Source organism: Oncorhynchus masou, chromosome 5, assembly GCF_036934945.1.
Source record: "Oncorhynchus masou masou isolate Uvic2021 chromosome 5, UVic_Omas_1.1, whole genome shotgun sequence".
In the NCBI taxonomy this organism is placed as follows: domain Eukaryota; kingdom Metazoa; phylum Chordata; class Actinopteri; order Salmoniformes; family Salmonidae; genus Oncorhynchus; species Oncorhynchus masou.
The window spans coordinates 62954616-62976910 of NC_088216.1; the positions used below are offsets into that span (position 1 = coordinate 62954616).

General features: G+C 43.3%; 1 protein-coding gene across 4 annotated transcripts in view; it reads left to right on the forward strand.

Annotated features, from left to right (window-relative positions):
• Positions 1 to 22295, forward strand: part of kcnab2a (potassium voltage-gated channel subfamily A regulatory beta subunit 2a) — a 143634-nt gene that overhangs the window by 56125 nt on the left and 65214 nt on the right. For 3 of the 4 annotated variants that reach the window (XM_064966392.1, XM_064966393.1, XM_064966391.1), the window contains 2 exons: positions 2434 to 2598; positions 4753 to 4794. In XM_064966392.1, coding sequence (XP_064822464.1) covers positions 2525 to 2598; positions 4753 to 4794 — 116 coding nt within the window. In that variant the 5' untranslated portion in view covers positions 2434 to 2524. The remainder of the gene's footprint in view (positions 1 to 2433; positions 2599 to 4752; positions 4795 to 22295) is intronic. The other variant, XM_064966394.1, reaches the window with a different exon arrangement.

A 22295-nucleotide genomic window follows, 5' to 3' on the forward strand; every position in this document is an offset into this window, starting at 1 on the left:
ACTAAGGCATTTGTTCTATTTCTAAATCCATCTCCACCCTGTCTCGTTGGGCCATCCTCCTCCTTCACACGACTTCTGTCATTTAGTCTGCCTGTCCTGATGTGTTTGGATCAGCATATGGTGGTGTTGGGCCAGAGGGTGGTTCTGATCCGATAAGGATCTGTCGAGCACCTCTGTCTCCCTGCCTGCAGTTTTAATCTGCAGAGTGCACCTTGGCCCATTAGAGCAGTAAATCTGAGCACAACTCTCCAACTGTGATGTGCTGCCAGGACGAGTCTGTACCGCAGTGCTGCAGTAAGTAGCTCGCTCTTTCCTACTGCAGCACAGCCATCTAGTGTATATGCTTCTACCACACACAGAGGACTTTGATGCACCAATAGTAAACTGTCAAGGCAAAGGGAAAAACACTCAGCCTAGCCTAACTTTTCTGGGGTGTGCTGAGGGCATAACACTTGACTGAGACTGTAGGTCTCCTGAACAGGATAGGCTGAACAGGAGGTGCTAAATACCATTTACTAACACTTTTCTCCAGCCATTCAAGAATACAGTGTTGAGGTCTGGTACCACGAAACCATGCAGCCTCTTAAAGGAAGGGCCCCCAAATCCAACATGACAGCTCCTGCGTCCTCTGTTAGTGATCAGGGAGTCGGTAGCATTAGATAGATATAGAATTGGTTGTTTTTAATAAATGACTCTCGAGCCAGGTGGAGTCCTCTAGAATCCCCTCAGTCCGTTTAGATCTACAACACAGCCCAGCTTCATGATGCCATCATCACCTTGTAGGAGAAGGGACCAGGCATGGGCGTTTGTTCCGTCCTGCCTGGCATGATTGAAGTGGTGGGGCCAGCGAGCGTTAAATTAGTTTTTGAAAAGGGGACACCTTATTTTCTGTGACTGGTGTGAGGAGAAAGTCACCTTCACGTCATTATCAGCAGACCAGCGACTGCTTACGGCTGGCTCGCTCACATGATTTCAGTGTGTAGTGAAATAGAGGCGGGTCAGGCTGAGATGCCTGTCAGGCAGCCGGTAAAAGACCTCGGTCTCTACCCCTGCACATACACACAGGGGTAGTTACTGTAGCAATGCTGTCCTATGTGAACTATAATGTAAAGGGAAATGGAACACAGAGTACAGTACAGCTTAATGCAGTTGTGATTTTTTTTGTTCACCAGGCCCTCTGTAGTCCTGATGGGGTCAAATTGCAGTCATGATAGGGGCTGCACCAAATGTTTAATGTATTATAATAATTGATTATGCTTATGTTGTATTAATAGAAGGAGAGGGGCTATTGGACTCTACATTTATTGGGTCCGAGACTATAGATTAACTCATATATATATATATATGAAATTATGATAAGGTTTTAAAATTGTTCCACAGTCTTTTCTAAGTCTTTGCCTCTTATGAAGAAATGGTCTGAGAAATGTGTGAATTATTGCATGGGGTCTGTGAGAAAGCACTTCAAAGTTAAGCTTAGAGCCCTGCAGAGGAGTAAAATAGATGAGGCTAGTCCGACATACCTAAAATCAACTTGGGGGGTGGACATTTACTGCTGAGGCTTTAGAAAACACTGGAACTATTGTATCTCTCTTGCAGGTTTGTATAGCTGTGTATGCATGGGCTTGGTCTGACTGGTAGCAGGTAATGATGTATGCAGTGACTTCACTGGGGCTGGACTTCGAGCTTAATAAAATAACTTGGGACTTTTCCTATGGGGCAGAACTCATGAGAGACATCAGTTGTATGTGTGATGTTTGATCTTTGACTTTTGTCTACAGCTGTATTTTGATTAAAATGATAGATTTACAAGTGCACATTTTGAGTGTTCCTAATTTAAGTAAATAAAACGAAGCACAGAAAAACAGAACCCTCCCCTCCTCCCCTTGCCTCCCAGCTCTCCTCTCTCTTGTTCTAGCCCCTTACTTCAGCAGTGCTCTTCTTGGGTGAAAACTGTTGAATTATTCATCAAAACTAGTCGCTCTGAGCGCACACACAGCAAGGGCAGGATGGGGAGGTATGAGGACGTCCATGACTTTGTAAATGTGTGTGGTAGGTCTGTGCGTGTGGTGTATATAAGGATGTTGTTGTAGTACAGGGCTTTGACATCATGTGGCTGCAGAGACCATAGCTCTGACTGGGCAACATTTTTTCCCGTAGTTTGCAAAATGAAAGAGTTAACATTCCCAGTTACAGGCCACTGAGCCCAGAGAAGGCAGTCTTATTGGTTTGATATGCATTGAAGCTGCTGCCTGTGGTAACTGTGGAAATGGTGCCATCTAGTGACTGGTGAATAGTAGTGACATTCTATGATTTCTGAAATGACTATTTGGCAAAAACAATTGAATTAGTAATGTATATAAGTTGTCTTCCTCCTGATCACTATAACCATCCAGACAGTATACAGACTGACTGTGTTTGCTCTGTCCCCTCCAGAAGCCCAATTTGGTGAGAAACAGTCCCCTGTTGTCCCGGTGAGAGAGAGACACCTTCTGCAGGCTGGCCACATCCCCACCCTCCCGCCTCCATGTATCCTGAATCTACCACAGACTCACCTGCCCGCCTCTCCCGACAAACTGGCTCGCCAGGCATGATCTACAAGTAAGTCCACAAATACTTACAGACTGTGTCCGAATACCCATACTTGCATTCTAAATGGTAGGCTTTTTAGGTATGCAAAATTAGAATGTTTTATACTTTGTGAAATTTCAAGAATTTTGTATGCTTTAAATGCAAGGATGTTATACTCATTTCTACTTTTCATCTTGTTGAATTTGCTGCATGCTATTCAGGAAGAGAATAGTCTTTTCACACCCACATGTTTGAACACCATTGATAATCAGAATAGGGGAGGCACTCAACACATTTGAGAATGGCGGGAAACAAGCACGATAAATCCTCAGTATGTTGCTATTTATTGTTACTGCATACGTTTTTACTAAACATTACGTTCTAAATATTAGTTTAGTATGTAGTAGGCAGGACAGATTTCGGACATGGCCAAACACACACACACACTCGGGGTGGTCTGATGTTGCATACAGTTAATTTGTCAAGCCTGATTAATAAAAAATAAATCATCCATACTTCATGCCACTTCCATTCTATTCAGGATTCTCACAGCAAGCAGTCGTGTGCCATCCAGTCCTTCTGTTCTAGCACATCTCATTTCCTGCTTTTCCACATTCTACCAGCATGTGGTGCCAGAGAACCATTTTTCTTAGTGTTACGTGTCCCATTTCTGGTCTTTCTATGTGCAGCATTTTTAGTTTATTTACTTTCCAAAACAATTGTCCACCTCACAGTTCAGCTGTCGTAGATTAAAGTGTTAAATGCGTCAGGGCATTGCGTGCATAAAGGCCTATAAGCCTTGACGATAATACATGACAATAATACAAAATATAGAAATATAAATAAAGAGAAACTTACGTTGAAAGAATGAGGGGCAGCATGTTCCAACACCGAAATGCATTTTTTGCTCTTGTCAGATAGGCTACTGCTATACAGATACATTGAATGTACAAACCTTTAGGAACACCTTCCTAATAATGAGTTGCACCTGCTTTTGCCCTCAGAACAGCCTCAAATTAGTCAGAGCATGGATTCTGCAATGTGTCGCTAGCGTTCCACAGGGACGCAGTGTAGTTCTTGACACTCAAACTGGTACCTACTACCATACCCTCTTCAAAGGTACTTAAATCTTTAAAATCCTTCTTTAACCTGTTACCTCCCCTTCATCTACACTGACTTGAAGTGGATTTAATAAGTGACATCAATAAGGATCATAGCTTTCACCTTGTCAGTCTGTCATGGAAACAGCAGGTGTTCCTATTGTTTTGTACACTTAGTGTATAGGCGTAGCCTACAGAAGGAGGCTAATTTGAAAATTTTCACTCAGAAAATTTTTGATAAAGATGAGCATTATAATGTTAGAGGTAAAGGAGCTGGCCTTACTCTGGTAGGCATTATAATGTTAGAGGTAAAGGAGCTGGCCTTACTCTAGTAGGCATTATAATGTTAGAGGTAAAGGAGCTGGCCTTACTCTGGTAGGCATTATAATGTTAGAGGTAAAGGAGCTGGCCTTACTCTGGTAGGCATTATAATGTTAGAGGTAAAGGAGCTGGCCTTACTCTGGTAGGCATTATAATGTTAGAGGTAAAGGAGCTGGCCTTACTCTGGTAGGCATTATACTGTTAGAGGTAAAGGAGCTGGCCTTACTCTGGTAGGCCTAAAACATTCTTCCTCAACTTCAAGCTATTGTTTATAGAGAATATACGAACAGCTTATAATATTGCGGTATATTTTAAGGTTATTTTTGCATCTCTGCCTACTTGGTTGAACCTTTTTCATGGTTATTTTACTTCAATTTCTTAACTTTTATTTGACTTCTCACGTGTTCTCTCGGTCTCCTCACCAGCAGGCACACGAGAGGTGAGCGGTCGGAACAAGTTTCAGCTGTCCCTAATTGATACGTTTTATTGAGTGTCAATTGGCTGACACTGATAACAAGCTTACCTCTAGTGTGGTGTCTGAGTGTCAGTGAATGACATTCAGGGTCCAGTTATTCACAAGGAATAGTAAAACGTAGTGTAACTAGGCTTTCCTCTCACATGCTGCATGTGTTCTACGTTGTTCCCCTTTCTCTCTTGTAGCTTGCTGTTCCCTCCTCCCTTCTGCTACATGTTAATCTAAGCTGTACTCTCTCCTCCTCCTCTTCCCTCTTCGCTCTCTCTCAATCTCTTCCGCTGGCCTCAGCGCACGCTATGGGAGCCCCAAACGACAGCTGCAGTTCTACAGGTACCTCTCTCTGTCTCTCTCTGTGTGTGTTTACAGTGGAACATGGCTCGGACTGCTGCCTCATACTTCTGTCAGTCTGAATCATCCTCTGCACTGATGGAATTTTTTAGAGTCACCGTTTGGCTAATTAGCAGTCAGATTTAGTCTCTGCTGGACACCCAATTGTGCTGTTTGCAATGTTGTTCAAATGCTATGTTGTAGTCTGCATTGCACTCTGCCAAATACTTTCAAATAGTTATCAAAGTGTTGCATGTAAAAATGACCTCATACTTCAGTTTAAAGTCTGTACTGTACTCGGCCCTGCCCAGTAGTGTGGTATCCGGGTTGTCGGTCTTGCTGTTTCAGAGAGGCATCATGTTTTATGGGCTGAGAGATGAAGCCTTATTCTGCTGATCTGGTTATAAAAAATCCTGACGCTGTGTATGCAGGGTAATGAGTTCTGTATCGGATTTTGATCTCCGAGCCTTCTCTTGCACATTTCTGTCCTTTTTTTAAGTGCAATGAGTCCCGCTGCTACCCTGGCACAGAGAGAGGATCGATCACTGCTTCACTCTCTGTCAGTCTCACACAGACTGGCTAGAAGTGTGATGGGAAGGGCAGTTTACCACTTTTCAATCATTTCATCATTGTACACTAAATGGACATGGCAGTTATTTTTCCGGGAATGTGTTGACCCGATGTAATGTGTATGTTGCATGGCACATTTGTGTGTGTGTGTGTGTGTGTGTGTGAAGCTCCCAACGAACAGTTCTTCTGGTGTCGTTGCTTCCAGAAAAAAAATGTCCCTTTTTCAGAACCCTGTCTTTCAAAGATAACAGATCTTCATTGTAAAGGGTTTAAACACTGTTTCCCATGCTTGTTCAATGAACCGTAAACAATGATCATGCACCTGTGGAACGGTTAAGACACTAACAGCTTACAGAGGGTAGGCAATTAAGGGCACAGTTATGAAAACTTAGGACACTAAAAAGGCCTTTATACTGTCTCTGGAATAACACCAAAAGAAAGGTGCCCAGGGTCCCTGCTCATCTGCGTGAACGTGCCTTAGGCATGCTGCAAGGAGGCATGAGGACTGCAGATGCAATAAATTGCAACATCCGTACTGTGAGACGCCTAAGACAGCGCTACAGGACGGACAGCTGATCGTCCCCGCAGTGGCAGACCATGTGTAACAACACCTGCACAGGATCGGTACATCCGAACATTACAACTGCGGTACAGGATGGCAACAACAATTGCCCGAGTTACACCAGGAACGCACAATCCCTCCATCAGTGCTCAGACTGTCTGCAATAGGCTGAGTGAGGCGGAACTGAGGGCTTGTAGGCCTGTTGTAAGGCAGATCCTCACCAGACATCACCGGCAACAACGTCGCCTTTGGGCACTAACCCACCGTTGCTGGACCAGACAGGTTATCGTCGAAGGAATGCGCGTCACACTGAAGCCTGTACTCTGGAGCGGGATCAATTTGAAGGTGGAGAGTCCGTCATGGTCTGGGCGGTGTGTCACAGCATCATCGGATTGAGCTTGTCATTGCAGGCAATCGCAACACTGTGCGTTACAGGGAAGACATCTTCCTCCCTCATGTGGTACCCTTACTGCAGGCTCATCCTGGCATGACAATGTCACCAGCCATACTGCTTGTTCTGTGAGTGATTTCCTGCAAGACCGGAATGTCAGTGTTCTGCCATGGCCAGCGATGAGCCCGGATCTCAATCCCATTGGGCACATCTGGGACCTGTTGGATCGGTGGGCGAGGGCTAGGGCCATTCCCTCCAGACATGTCCGGGAACTTGCAAGTGCCTTGGAAGAGTGTGATAACATCTCACAGCAAGAACTGGCAAATCTGGTCCAGTCCATGAGGAGGAGATGCACAGCAGTACTTAATGCAGCTGGTGGCCACACCAGATGCTGACTGTTACTTTTGATGTTGACCCCCCCCCCCCTTTGTTCAGGGACACATTATTACATTTCTGTTAGTCACATGTCTGTGGAACTTGTTCAGTTTGTCCCGGTTGTTGAATCTTATGTTCATACAAATATTTACACATGCTAAGTTTGCTGAAAATAAACACAGTTGACAGTGAGAGGGTGTGTGTGTGTGTGTGTGTGTGTGTGTGTGTGTGTGTGTGTGTGTGTGTGTGTGTGTGTGCGTGTGTGCGTGCGTCAAAATTGGTCAAGCTCAGTAAATTTGGTTGGAATTCATTATTGACTGCAATACTGTCTCTATTCAGGAGTGAGACTGGACCCCCTCAGGAACACTCAACACATTTTGTAAAGCCATTCTGGTGTGTCTTTGGCAATACAATTTGTGTACATGTCCCACTATACTAGGGTTAGGTTTTCAGAAGACAGATGCAGGTTTTCCTCTAACCAGTAAAAAGCATACCCTTAACATGATGCTGCAAAGACATTACTTGATAATACATTGTGTATCACTTTGATGTGTTGTATTGGCTTTTACCAAAACCTGAAGTTTTTTTGTTTTAAGCCAAAAAGTTTATATCGTTGTCTTGCAGTATTATTTCAGGACCTTGTTTTGAACAGATAATTCAAAAATAGTTTTTTTTAACAAAGGCTTCCTTTTCACTTTGTCATACAGACAAAATGTAATGTTAAGGGAATGCAATTTTATGAAACCCTCTGTATTTTCCAGTATTGTGTTGATCATGTTATGGAATGCTTGTTACCGGCAGGGACTGGGAGGTTTGTCAGGATCAAAATAAATATCAGAGGAGCAAAGCCTAGGTAAAAAGTTTGAGGAAAACCTGCCTCAGTCTTCTCAATACGTAACCCAGAATGGCTGACTTTAAATTTGCTTAAATCATGGCTTTCCATCAATGATTCCCAACTAAATGTACTGAGTTGAGCAATTTTCACAAAAACAATGGATATGTTGACCTAAGCTGTGCAGAGTTGGTAGAATCTAATTCACAATCCAAATCCAATGTAATCACTTTTTAGATTTTAATTTTAAGGCAGCAAAATTTGACAGCTGTGCAAGGGGTGTATAGACTTTCCCTAGGCACTGTATCTCAGTCTGTGATGTAGTCTGGTCGGTGGTATTGCAGTCAAGAGATGGCCATTTAATGTTTACAATTTTACACAACGAGGCTTTTAGTATTTCCGGCTCTGACCCTCCTTAACCCTTTTACTATGTCCAGGGGAATGAGGGTGTTCCTGTCAAGGGTAGTCCCTCAACCCCAAACTTCTCATGTTGGCTACTCTGTCTGTCACTCTGGTATTTAGTGAGAAAAATACATTTTTCAAATGTAGGCTCTTTGAATTTGATACTTCATTGTACTGTTTGCACAAGGCTCATGGTTTTCCTCTACATATTTTTTTATTTGACCTTTTATTTCACTAGGAAAGTCAGTTAAGAACAAATTCTTATTTTCAATGATGGCCTAGTGGGTTAACTGCCTTGTTCATGGGGGGGATTCGATCTTGCAACCTTTCGGTTACAAGTCCAACGCTCTAACCACTAGGCTACCTGCCACTCAAACATGTATGGACTAGGTACTGTGTAGTGATCTTGACCTGACCAGGTATTATCTTTTCAATATGTATTGCAGAAGATTTCTGACGGGGTGTTTTTGTGTGCGTATTTGTGAATAACTTATTTTCCTGTTTTTACACGTCAGTTATAGGCTGACATGTAGCCCAGCAGATGTATGATGACTGCTAGACGTGCACGTACTTGACTGTACACACAATCATTATGTTCTGACTGGCTCTTTGTAGTCTTTCCTGTGGAACAACAGAGGCTTTTAGCGCAAAAGCTTTTGTGAATAATTCAGGCCTGATATTGTTTGCTGATGTTAGCAGAAGCAAGACGAGGCACTAAATGACATAAATGGATTTCCTCCATGAGATCTAACAGGATAGGGGGGTATTGTTGCTGATGGTATAGGGCAGAGTGGTGGGAGGGCACTTTCTCATCCACTAATTGGTTTAGACACTTAAGACACTCCCAGTTTGGGTGGACACGCTGCAACGCTGCAGGCAGTGTGTGTTTATAAGAGCCGGCTGGCACTTTACCACCCTCTCATGAGCCGGCCTCCTAGAAATCATCAGGTGAGTTTGAGCAAAGACCATTGACCACTGCTTGTATATGTTTGAGTGCACTGTGTGTGAGGTTGTGGCTGGATGTGTATGTGTAGTTTGGAGCAGATGCATGCTGCCTGGCTTGGAACCCCTCTCCCTCTTTCTCTATGGGCGGTGGAGCCCACTGGCCTGGAAGGACAGGGGAAGCTGGAGAACTGGAAGACACCTACGCCCTTGATGGCAAACATGGAAAGACTTCAGGATTTTATCTAGCTTTTTTGTCAGTTGATTCTAAGCTGAGCAGGACATTAGATGAAGGCTGTGCTTTGTGGCAGGGTTAATACCACAGCTTTCCTTCAGCAGACTGGGAGAGAAACAAAGTGCTGTTCAAGTGTCTGCATCAGTCAATATACTTTAGGGATCAATAGCAGTTTATTGTCTTCGGACTTCCGTTGTAGATCTACAGGGTAAAATGTCCTGAGTCCCAGGTGCTGTAAAGCTAAATGTTATTTTTTTCACTACAAAGGCAACTCCCAGCCTGAAAAGTGCTAATTTGTCCAAAATGGGCATGAGAACACTTTTGTAAGGTTCTTGTTCAGTGTTTCACCAGAGCGAGGATGGACGTTTTAAAATCGTAATTTGAAACATTTCAGGTGCTTTACTAGCACTTTTTGTTTAGCTATAGGCTACTGATAAAGTATTCAATCTGAGCTGAATTGTCACACCAGCAAAGACCATGTCAGAATCCGACATACTACTGAACATCGGCTTTTGAAAATGGCCATGGTATTTCTCTATTTTTCTACTGTGTTTTAGCTAAGCTATTTGTTGGACTAATTGTAATAGTTTATGTGAAATATGTTGCTTGATATAACAATTCAAGTTATGCTGTAATCCGTGTCAGATCATGCAATAATCTGTAGGCTAGCAAATTTTAAGATCTGTTTATTCTTTTGTCTCATTACTGAGGACATACAACGAGTGTACAAAACATGATGCTCTTTCCATGAGACTGACCAGGTGAAAGCTATGATCCGCTATTGATGTCACTTCAATCAGTGTAGGTGACGTTGTGACCGGTTAAAGGATTTTTAAGCCTTTAGACAATTGAGACATGGATTGTGTGTGTGCCATTCAGAGGGTGAATGTGCAAGACCAAAGATGTGCGCCTTTTTGAACGGGGTACAACTGCTGCTGGGTTTTTCAAGCTCAACAGTTTCTTGTGTTTATCAAGAATGGACCGACATTCAGCCAACTTGACACAACTGTAGGAAGCATTGGAGTCAACATAGGCCAGCATCCCTGTGGAATGCTTTTGACAAAGCTTTTGAGTTCATGCCCTGACGAATTGAGGCTGTTCTGGGGGCAAGGGGGGGAGCGGAGCAACTCAATGTTAGGAATGTGTTCTTAATGTTTTGTACATTCAGTGTATATTCTGCATAGCATTATCAAAGGGAAATAAGCTGTGCAGAAGTATTGTCTATTACAATACCTTTAACACTGCTGCCCACTAGTGACAGGATTTTGCACAGCGCTTTCCCTACAGCATTGCTGATTGTAAAAGAACGGTCTCATGGCTCTTTCGTGGTGCACGGGTCAACTATTTGTGCATCCGTCCACAATTGCTAATAACCCATCTGCAACCGCCTGAGTATGTGATAAAGTGTCAATCTGAGGCCCACTCCCGACCTAAACCCGCTAGTATAGAAAATGCACTGTAGGCTACAGACACTTTAAAAAATGTATTATTATTTTTTTAAATATTTTTTTTACAAGGGGTGCAGGCTATTTATTTGTCAATAATAATTATTTGTCTATAATTAGTTACATAAAGCTTTCTTCTGTCATATGCTGCCCTAGAAGACTAAATAAACACTTGCTCAACAGAATGTCATAAATCAATACACTGAATGCTTCAATCTAGTTGACATCAGTAAAGCTTTCTGTCATCTCTGCTTCTTTTGCAGAACAATGCCGTTTAGGGACCAGGGAGAAAATGCAATTACTAAAAAAAAACTGGAAAGATTTTCTGTGCGTTATGTCCAAATGGCATCAGCTTGACAAAGGAAATAGCAAGCCATGCAAACATGACACATGTTTCTGATAAGAGTTCAGTTTGCCTTGGATGCATATTTTATTTGGTTGAAATACTTACAGCTTTTATGATGCTGATAAAGATAGCACTCTATACAGACAGTCCCTGACTGCATATTCGCATTCTCTCAAGATGCTTAAAGAAATAATTAATGTTTCTGCACTCCTGTTCCCGCTTCATTTATTTTTTTGCCTACATTTGGTGTATTATTTTTAGTGGAAGAAATGCTCAATTCTGCAGGAGTTAATATTAAGGCTACGTGCGAGGTTATAGACCAACAGTCAGTGTCCAGATTTCAGTTTCACCCATCTGAACAGTAGGCAACAGTTCCCTTGACATGTCATAGGCCTATTTGAAGTCCCCATCTTGTGAATGTATAGTATAGTGCTTCACAATCATCACACACATTATCACTACTATCATTCTCTTTTAGCGCTTCACCAAATCTTTTCCAAACATGACTTTTCTGGCCCTCCCTTTCAGCTCTCCATTTAGCAGCTTTTCTCTTATTGAATTAAACTTGGACATTTTTCCTTTTTGCTTCCATGGATCAATATTGTTTTTGCCCTTTTCCCAAATGGGTTTGGAGATTGTCATGGAGGCTATTTGGCATGTGTATAGTTAAGCCCTAAAGCTTAGGCATACGCACTAATGCCAGACAGCCTAAAATAATGATAGAAATGTAGCCTATAGATTATAAATTGCGCTAGAATTATTAATGTATGGATTTAACTTATTTTCTATTTATTCAACCCTTTGTTTATCAACAAGAGGAGTGGATTTGATAGCAAATAGACAAGTGGTTAAATATGTAATTACTGAAGTACTGTGCATTCGGAAATTCTTTTTCCACATTTTGTTACGTTACAGGCTTATTCTAAAATTGATGAGTAAAGTGTTTATTTAATCCATCTACACACAATACCCCATAATGACAAAGCGAAACAAGAGCCCTTATTTACATAAGTATTCAGACACTTTGCTACGAGACTAAAAATTGAGATCAGGTGCATCCTGTTTCCATTGATCCTCCTTGAGATGTTTTGACAACTTGATTGAAGTCCACTTAGTAAATTCAATTGATTGGAGATGATGGAGAAGTACACGTGTATATAAGGTCCCACAGTTGACGTTGCATGTCAGAGAGAAAAAAAACAAGCCATGAGATCAAAGGAATTGTCCGTAGAGCTCCGAGACAGGATTGGGTTGAGACACAGATCTGTGGAAGGGTACCAAAACTATTCTGCAGTATTGAAGGTCCCCAAGAACACCTTGGCCCCATCATTCTTGAATGGAAGACGTTTGGACCCACCAAGATCTCTCTTTCTAGATCTGGCAGCCATGCCAAACTGAGCAATTGGGGTAGAAGGGCATTGGTCAGGGAGGTGACCAAGAACCCAATGGTCACTGACAGAGCTCCAGACTTCCTCTGTGGAGATGCTTCCAGAAGGACAACCATCTTTGCAGCACTCCACCAATCAGGCCTTTATGGTAGAATGGCCAGATGGAAGCCACTCCTCAATAAAAGGCAAATGATAGCCCACTCGGAGTTTGCCTAAAGGACTCTGACCATGAGAAACCAGACACTGGTCTGATGAAACCAAGATTGAACTGCCTGACCTGAATGCCAAGCATCATGTCTGGAGGAAAACTGGCACCATCCCTACGTTGATGCATGGTGATGGGAGGGTCATGCTGTGGTGATGTCTTTTAGCTGCACGGACTTGGAGACTAGTCAGGATCGAGGGAAAGATGAACTGTGCAAAGTACAGCGAGATCCTTGATGAAAACCTGTTCAGGACCTCAGACTGGGGCGAAGGTTCACTTTCCAACAGGACAATGACCCTAAGTACACAGCCAAGAGTGGCCCAGCCAGAGCCCAGACTTGAACCTGATCTCACATCTTTGGAGAGACCTGAAAATATCTGTGCAGCGACGCTCCCCATCCAACCTGACAGTGTTTGTGTAGAATGGGAGAAACTCCCCCAAATACATGTGTGCCAAGCTTGTAGCGTCATAGCCAAGAAGCCTCGAGGCTGTAATCGCTGCCAACGGTGCTTCAACAAATATCTGAGTAAAGGGATGCTGAATTACTTATGTAAATGTGATATTTCCTTTTTCTCCCCTAATTTCGTCACATCAAATTACGATCTTGTCTCATTGCTGCAACTTCCAAACAGGCTCGGAAGAGGCAAAGGTCGAGTCACGCGTTCAACAAAACTTGACCTGCCAAACTGCACTTGTTAACACCCACCCTCATAACCCGGAAGCCAGCCGCACCAATGTGTCGGAGGAAACACTGTTCAACTGATGACCGAAGTCAGTCTGCATGCACCCGGCCCACCACAAGGAGTTGTTAAAGCGCGATGAGCCAACTAATGGTCCCCAGCCAAACCCTCACCTGGACGCTGGGCGAAACGGGAGGCCTCTTATTTATTTCTAAACCTGTTTTGTCTTTGACGTTATTGGGTATTGAGTGCAGATTGATGAGGGGGGGGGAAACTATTTTATCCATTTTAGAATAAGGCTGTAACGTAACAAAATGTGGAAAAGGTCAAGTGGTCTAAATACGTTCCTGTGGCAAGAAAAAGTATGTGAACCCCTTGACTTCTGCATAAATTGGTCATAAAATTTGATCTGATTTTCAAGTCAGTTAAGAACAAATTCTTATTTACAATGACGGCCTACCCTGGCCAAACCCGAACGACGCTGGGCCAATTGTGTGCAGCCCTATGGGACTCCCAATCACGGCCGGATGTGATGCAGCCTGGATTCGAACCAGGTACTGCAGGGATGCCTCTTGCACTGGGATGCAGTGTCTTAGACAACTGCACCACTCAGGAGCCCATTTAAGTCATGACAATAGAAAAACATTATAAACTATAAACTAATAACAATAAACTAATAACACACAAACAATACGTTTCCATGTCTTTATTCAACACACCGTGTAAACATTCACAGTGCAGGGTGGGAAAAGTATGTGAATCCTTGTATTTAATAACTGGTTGAACCTCCTTTGGCAGCAATAACCTCAACCAAATGTTGAGGATCAGACCTGCACAAGGTCAAGAGGAATTTTGGACCTTTCCTCTTTACAAAACTGTTTCAGTTCAACAATATTCTTGGGATGTCTGGTGTGAACTGCGCTCTTGAGGTCATGTCGCAGCATCTCAATCGGCTTGAGTTTTGAGTCGTTGTCCTGTTGCATCACCCAACTTATGTTGAGCCTCAATTCGCGGATATGTCTTGATTAACTTGGGAATTCATTTTTCCGTTGACGATAGCAAGCTGTCCAGGCCCTGAGGCAGCAAAGCAGCCCCAAACCATCATGCTCCCTCCACCATACTTTACAGAGGGGATGAGGTTTTGATGTTGGTGTGCTGTGCATTTTTTCCTCCACACATAGTGCTGTGTGTTCCTTCCAAGCAACTCAACTATAGTTTCATCTGTCCACAGAATATGTTGCCTGCAGCGCTGTGGAACATCCAGGTGCTCTTTTGCAAACTTCAGACGTGCAGCAATGTTTTTTTTGGACAGCAGTGGCTTCTTCTGTGGTGTCCTCCCATGAACACCATTCTTGTTTATTGTTTTACGTATCTTAGACTTGTCAACAGAGATGTTAGCGTGTTCCAGCGATTCCTGTAAGTCTTTAGCTGACACTCTAGGATTCCTCTTAACGTCACTAAGCTTTCTGCACTGTGCTCTTGCTCTTATAGTCATCTTTGCAGGACGGCCACTCCTAGGGAGCGCAGCAACAGTGCTGAGCTTTCTCCCTTTATAGACAATTTGTCTTTCCTTGGACTGATGAACATCAAGGCTTTTAGAGATACTTTTGTAACCCGTTCCAGTTTTATGCAGGTCAACAATTCTTAATCTTGGGTCTTCTGAGATCTCTTTTGTTTGAGGCATGGTTCACATCGGACAATGCTTCTTGTGAATAGCAAACTCATTGTGTGATTTTTATTTTTTATAAGGCAGGGCAGCCCTAACCAACATCTCCAATCTCATCTCAATGATTGTACTCCAGGTTAGCAATTAGCTTTTAGCTAATTAGCCTTGGGGTTCACATACCTTCCCCAACCTACACTGTAAATATTTAAATTATGTATTCAATATAGACTAGAAAAATACAATAATGTGTGTTAGTAGTTTAAGCAGACTGTGTTTGTCTTGTGACTTAAAATTAGATCTGATCTTCATCTAAGACCAATTTATGCAGAATTCCAGAGAATTCCTACGGGTTCACATACTTTTTCTTGCCACTCTACACTACTGGTCAAACGTTTTAGAACACCTACTCATTCAAGGGTTTCTCTTTATTTTTTACTATTTTCTACATTGTAGAATAATAGTGAAGACATCCAAACTATGAAATAACGCATATGGAATCATGTGGTAACCAAAAGTGTGAAACAAATCTAAATAGATTTTAGATTATTCAAATAGCCACCCTTTGCCTTGACAGCTTTGCACACTCTTGGCATTCTCTCAACCAGCTTCATGAGGTAGTCGACAGGAATGCATTTCAATTAACAGGTGTGCCTTATTAAAAGTTAATTTGTGGAATTTATTTTCTTAATGTGTTTGAGCCAATCAGTTGTTGTGACATGTTGGGGGGTAATACAGAAGAGAGCCCTATTTGGTAAAATACCAAGTCCATATTATGGCAAGAATAGCTTAAATAAGCAAAGAGAAACGACAGTCCATTACTTTAAGACATGAAGGTCAGTCATTACAGAACATTTCATGAACTTAAAGTTTTATTCAAGTACAGTCACAAAAACTATCAAGCGCTATGATGAAACTGACTCTCATGAGGACTGCCACAGGAAAGGAAGACCAGAATTACCTCTGCAGCAGAGGATGAGTTACCAGACTCAGAAATTGCAGTCCAAATAGACTGCGTGAATCAGGCCTTCGTGGTCGAATTGCTGCAAAGAAACCACTACTAAAGGACACCAATAAGAAGTAACATACTTGGGCCAAGAAACATGAATAATGGACATTCGACCGGTGAAAATGTGTCCTTTGGTCTGGAGTCCAAATTGGAGATTGTTGGTTCCAACCGCTGTGACTTTGTGAGACCACATACTGAAGGAAAAGCAGCCAACAAGTGCTCAACAAATGTGGGAACTCCTTTAAGACTGTTGGAAAAGCATTCCAGGTGAAACTGGTTGAGACAATGCCAAGAGTGTGCAAAGCTGTCATCAAGGCATAGGGTGTCATTTTGAAGAATCTCAAATATAAACAGATCAAAATATATTTGAACACTTTTCTGGTTGCTACATGAGTTTTGATGTCTTCACTATTATTCTACAATGTAGAAAATGGTCATAGAAAAATAAAAAACTTTGAGTTGGTGTTCTAAAACTTTTGACATGTAGTGTATTTTTTTAATCTATTTTTTTTTATGGCACATGAGACAACTGTCATGCTAAATCCATTGTGGGGGCTGAGACTAATCCTTTGCTGAGAAAGTAGAGAAAATCGAATTAGCTCAACCTTTGGTCAGATCCACTCACAGTACAACTTGTGTTCACTGATGCCTTTTGGTGCATGTATTTAAAAAAACGAAACATTTTTACCATAACTTGAAGCTTTAACAGGGTTTTGGGTGCTGGCTAGTTGTCAGAAGTTTTGTCTCTTGGCTCTCCCCCTACATCCAAGTAGAAAACCTAGAACGGTGTCTGCCTGCCCTGGCCCATGTCTGAATGTCTCCTCCTCCTGCTGTCCCCAATGCACCTATGCCTCTTGCATGGTCCTGCTCCGTAGTTAACCACAAGGTGATCAGCTGAATGCACCCTATCAGTTTAACCCTGCCATTGTGTGTCTTTCCTGGGGGGTGGTGCCGTGACTCTGATTACACGATGCATGGCTGTGTGATGCTCTGCTCGGGGGCAGCAGTAAGAGAGCTCTTATGGGAGTAGTCCAGCGCTATTTAAGGAGGTGGCTGTGTCCTGCTGGCTCCTAGCTCCTGTCTCAGACCCACTTTTCGCTCTCACTGAGTGGTGGGTCGCTGCGGCGACAGCAAGAGTAGGGGGGATGTTTGCGGGAGGGTTGTCAGGGGGTCATCCTCCCTGGGTGGCAGTGAGGCGTCAATCCATGTACGCTCATTCCGAAAACCTACAGATCCCCAAACCAGGCGGGCCGGGCAGTGTTATACGGAAAAGCAGCAGCAGCGGCAGTGGCAAGATGCTGTCCATGTCATACAGCGAGAGCATGCGGAGTGGCATTAGCCGCTACCACTCGGACCAGGGCCTGAACCAGCCACGGCCCACCGACCCAGGGGAGCTGCAGCGCCTCAGGGAGCAGAGGCATGCCGCTCAGGTCAAGAACATGGAGGACTTCCTGAAGATGAACGGCCTGGCCCTGGAGGAGTGTGTCTCCTACCAGACTGGCATGAAGTACAGGTAAGGTTGGGCATACCTGGGGCTTGGTAGGTGAGACCTAATGATTGGCTGAATGGGCAGGTGAGACTTGAAGACAGGCTGCTGCTGACCAGGTAGAGTATACTGTATGGGTACAGGCAAGAGGAGTGGGTGTGAGGAAGGTTCTGTAGACCACCTGAGGCTCAGGCAGATTATAATTGTCTACTTTGTGCTACGTGTACCGCCCACCTTGCTCTGTCATTTTTTTATCCATGCTAAGGAGCTGCTTATTTACCTGTTCTGGGGGAAGTCTTTGACGTAATGAATCACAGTGCTGATCAAATGTATGGGTTAATGCCAATGTATAAGTATGAATAGAGCTGTTTCACTAGTGGTATAAAGCTGTGCAGTGTTGGACTCTCCTCTGGCCAGACTGCTCTTTATGGTACTGGCTCTCGTTTTATTTTAATCATCTAGGTCGCTGGCAAATTTGCCCAACAAGATGGGAAGGACACACTGTTCCATAAGGATTTACCTGACCCTGTTTCCCCCCCTCCTTTTTCCCCCTGATCAGCCAGAGTGAAGATTCTCCATGTCACTCTGGCCCCACATCACCACTCTGTCTGAGTAGTCAAATGGTAGACATGTTGTCGTGTTCTGATAGGTTAGGTAACATACTGTACATTAACTATGTGATAACATGCGACTCTTGCAGTGTGGTTTGCGCATGGCTAACCCTAATCTGTTAACCTTAAATTAAAGTTTTGCGTAAATGGTCAGATGCTCGAGTGAGTTCTGGGTCCGTACTTGTTAAGCGAAGCAATAGAACGAGGATCTGAACCAGAATGAAGAGCTCTACCCTCTCTTTGCGGGAAAGTCTATGGGCCAAATGTCCCATTCCTTTCCGAAATTCAAAAGATGCTAACACCTGTGAAATCGTTATTTGTCCAATTTAACCAGTGATGAAAAACCCAAACACTGGAACTAATGCTGCTCGATCTCGCACATCCTGTTGTATCATGACGGATCTATGGTACCATGTATGTTTACGTAGTCTATCAACGAAAGATTCATCTAACCCTTAACTTTCACCCCCAACCTAAACCAGAGTGATGCAGTTCAATAAGGCTTCAAACTCAGTACTGTCTGGTATAATGTGTGCAGTTTGGCATTAACTGTAGTGTGGTCCACAACCTCACATCCTTGGGGCGGCAGGGTAGCCTAATGGTTAGAGTGTTGGACCGAAAGGTTGCAAGTTCTAATCCCAGAGCTGACAAGGTACAAATCTGTCATTCTGCCCCTGACCAGACAGTTAACCCACTGTTCCTAGGCTGTCATTGAAAATACAAATTTGTTCTTAACTGACTTAACTAGTTAAATAAAGGTAAAAAATCAATAAAAATGTGTGTAGTACAGCCATTATGTGAATCAGGCCCCACTGCATCGTCACTAATGACAAGGTCTGTAAAGCAGGGGTAGCCTACCTGCTGCTGTTTTAACCCAGTGCAGGGAAGTTGCTTTGTCTGAAGACGGGTGTAGCAGCTGTTTGGATGATGGGCAGGGAGTCCGGGAATACTGTTGTTGTTTTGACTAAGGCCAGTGATGTCTGTTATTGTTTTGGCTATAGTAAGGGATGATTGCTGTCTGTTCCCAGGGGTCAGAGGGAGTTGGGTGGCTACCAGGCAGAGTTGCTTGCCATTGATATTGGTTGACTGCAGGCCCAATTGCTCATGTGCTGTAAATCTCACTCATTGTTCCATGGCAGGATGACTGATATAGAGCATTGTGATGAGGCAGGTAAGAGGGAGTTATATTAGCTTACAAGGACCTCTATGGTGCCTCTCCTATATTCAAACCAGAGTCCCTCTGAGTGCTGACTTCATCCCTTTGTCTTCTGCAGTCTGTCATTTTCCCCCAGTTGTCCATGATGGGTTTTACTCATTCTATTCCATGTGTATACACAAAGGTCTTAGTCTGGCTTATGGTACAGTATGTAGCTACTGGTGTTTGTTGCCAAATATATTGAAGGATAACCCAGCAAGCTCTTGTATCCTGATCAGTGTACAATGATGTAATTAGGGCTGCAATTAGGTCAGCACAACAGATACAACGCCACTCATCATTATTGTTTTGTGGTCAGAGCCAGAGGAACAATACTATTGAGCTGTTTTACCTGACAGGCTGCTACACTACATTACACCTCTGACATGAGTCCATGAGACATGGACAGATATCGATACCGTACTGTAAAACAGACTTAGCCCTTCATATAAAGTGAGTGTACATTAAGAACACCTGCTCTTTCCATGAGACTGAGCAGGTGAATGCAAGTGAAAGATATGATTGCTTATTGATGTCAATTGGTAAATCGTTGTAGATGAATGGGGGGGATGGGTTGAAGGTTTTTTAAGCTTTGAGACAATTGAAACATGGATTGTTTGTGTGCCCTTCAGAGGGTGAATGGGCGAAACAAAAGTTAAGTGCTTTTGAAAGGGTTATGGTAGTAGGTGCCAGACGCACCGGATTGTGTCAAAAATGGCAAAGCTGCTGGGTAATTCACACTCCAGTTTTCCGTACGCATCAAGAATGTTCCGCCACCCAAAGGACATCCAGCCAACTTGACACAATTGTAGGAGGCGTTGTAGTCAACATGGGCTAGCATCCCTGTGGAATGCTTTCGACACCGACACCTTGTGGAGTTCATGACCCGACGAATTGAGGATTTAAGTTATTTTCTCTTTATTCAACCCTTTGTTTATCAACAAGGGAGTGGATTTGATAGCAAATAGACAAGTGGTTAAATATGTAATTACTGAAGTACTGTGCATTTGGAAATACTTTTTCCACATTTTGTTACGTGACAGCCTTATTCTAAAATTGATGAGTAAAGCGTTTATTTAATCCATCTACACACAATACCCCATAATGACAAAGCGAAACAGGTTTGTAGAAATGTTTGCAAATTTCTACATAAAAAAAGATCCCTTATTTACATAAGTATTCAGACACTTTGCTATGAGACTCAAAATTGAGATCAGGTGCATCCTGTTTCCATTGATCCTCCTTGATGTTTCAACAACTTGATTGGAGTCCACGTGGTAAATTCAATTGATTGGTACACACGTCTATATAAGGTCCCACAGTTGCATGTCTGAGTAAAAATCAGGCCAGGAGGTTGAAGTAATTGTCCGTAGAGCTCCGAGACAGGATTGGATTGAGAGATCTGGGGAAGGGTACCAAAACAATTCTGCAGTATTGAAGGTCCCCAAGAACACTGTGGCCCCATCATTCTTGAATAGAAGAAGTTTGGAACAACCAAGACTCTTTCTAGAGCTGCATGCCCTGCCAAACTGAGCAATCTGGGTAGAAGGGCATTGGATGGGGAGGTGACCAAGAACCCGATGGTCACTCTGACAGAGCTCCAGACTTCCTCTGGAGTTAGGAGAACCTTCCAGAAGGACCATCTCTACAGCACTCCACAAATCAGGCCTTTATGGTAGAATGGCCAGATGGGAGCCACTCTTCAGTAAAAGGCACACGATGGCCCTCTTGGAGTTTGCCTAAAGGACTCTCAGACCATGAGAAACAAGTTTTTCTGCTCTGATGAACCCAAGAATGAACTCTTTGGCCTGAATGCCAAGCGGCACGTCTGGAGGAAACCTAGAACCATCCCTACAGTGCTGTGGGGATGTTTTTCAGCGGCAGGGACTGGGAGACTAGTCAGGATTGAGGAGAAAGGTGAACTGAGCAAAGTACAGAGATCCTTGATGATAACCTGTTCCAGAGCGCTCAGGTCCTCGGACTGGGGCAAAGGTTCGCCTTCCAACAGGACAACGACTCTAAGCACACAGCCAAGACGACGCCGGAGTGGCTTCGGGACAAGTGTCTGAATGTCCTTGAGTGGCCCAGCCAGAGCCCGGACTTTAACCCGATTGAACATCTCTGGAGAGACCTGAAAATAGCTGTGCAACAACGCTCCCCATCCATCCTGAGATGATCTGCAGAGTAGAAAAATGGGAGAAACTCTCCAAATACAGGTGTTCCAAGCTTGTAGCATCATACCCAAGAAGACCCAGTGCTGTAATCGCTGCCAAAGGTGCTTCAACAAATTACTGGCACACTCAGACGAGAGAGCTCTGAAATCCAAGTTGATAGCCAGAGTGAATTTACGAACACACCCTTGATGACTGTTAGCTTGAATAACACAAGGCAGTCTTTAAAAATAAACTTATTTTCAGTGGTTGTGTCACAGGTCTCAAATGTTTCATATAAAAGGTTAATAATTGCCTCGTAGTCCTAGTCTATGGTTGACACGAAATACTGACATGTATAGGCCTAAGCTTACTTGGATCTTGAGTGGTGGAGAAGGGAAAGTTGTCCAGTGCAGAGGGATAGGCGTAAGGGGATGAGGTAAAGGAGCCATCCCTGATAGAATAGATTTGGTGCTAGTCAGTCTGTCTACGTACATATTACCTCAACTAACCGGTGCCCCCGCACATTGACTCTGTACCAGTACCCCCTGTATATAGTCTCACTATTGTTATTTTACTGCTGCTCTTTAATTACTTGTTACTTTTATTTCTTATCCGTATTTTTTTCAACTGCCTTGTTGGTTAGGGGCTCGTAGGTAAGCATTTTACAATACATTTACAACAGATTTCACAACATATTAAGTGTGTGCCCTCAGGCCCCTACTCTACTACCTCGTACAGTATCTTCCAACACAAAATCCATGTATTTGTATGCGTGTCTGTCTGTGCCTATGTTTGTTGCTTCACAGTCCCTGCTGTTGTGTGTATTTCTATCTGTTTTTTAAATCTAAGTTTACTGCTTGCATGAGTTACTTGATGTGGAACAGATTTCTATGTAGTACTGTGCGCCTCCCATAGTCTGTTCTGGACTTGGGGACTGTGAAGAAACCTCTGGTGACATGTCTTGTGGGGTATGCATGGGTGTCTGAGCTGTGTGCTAGTAGTTCAACCGACAGC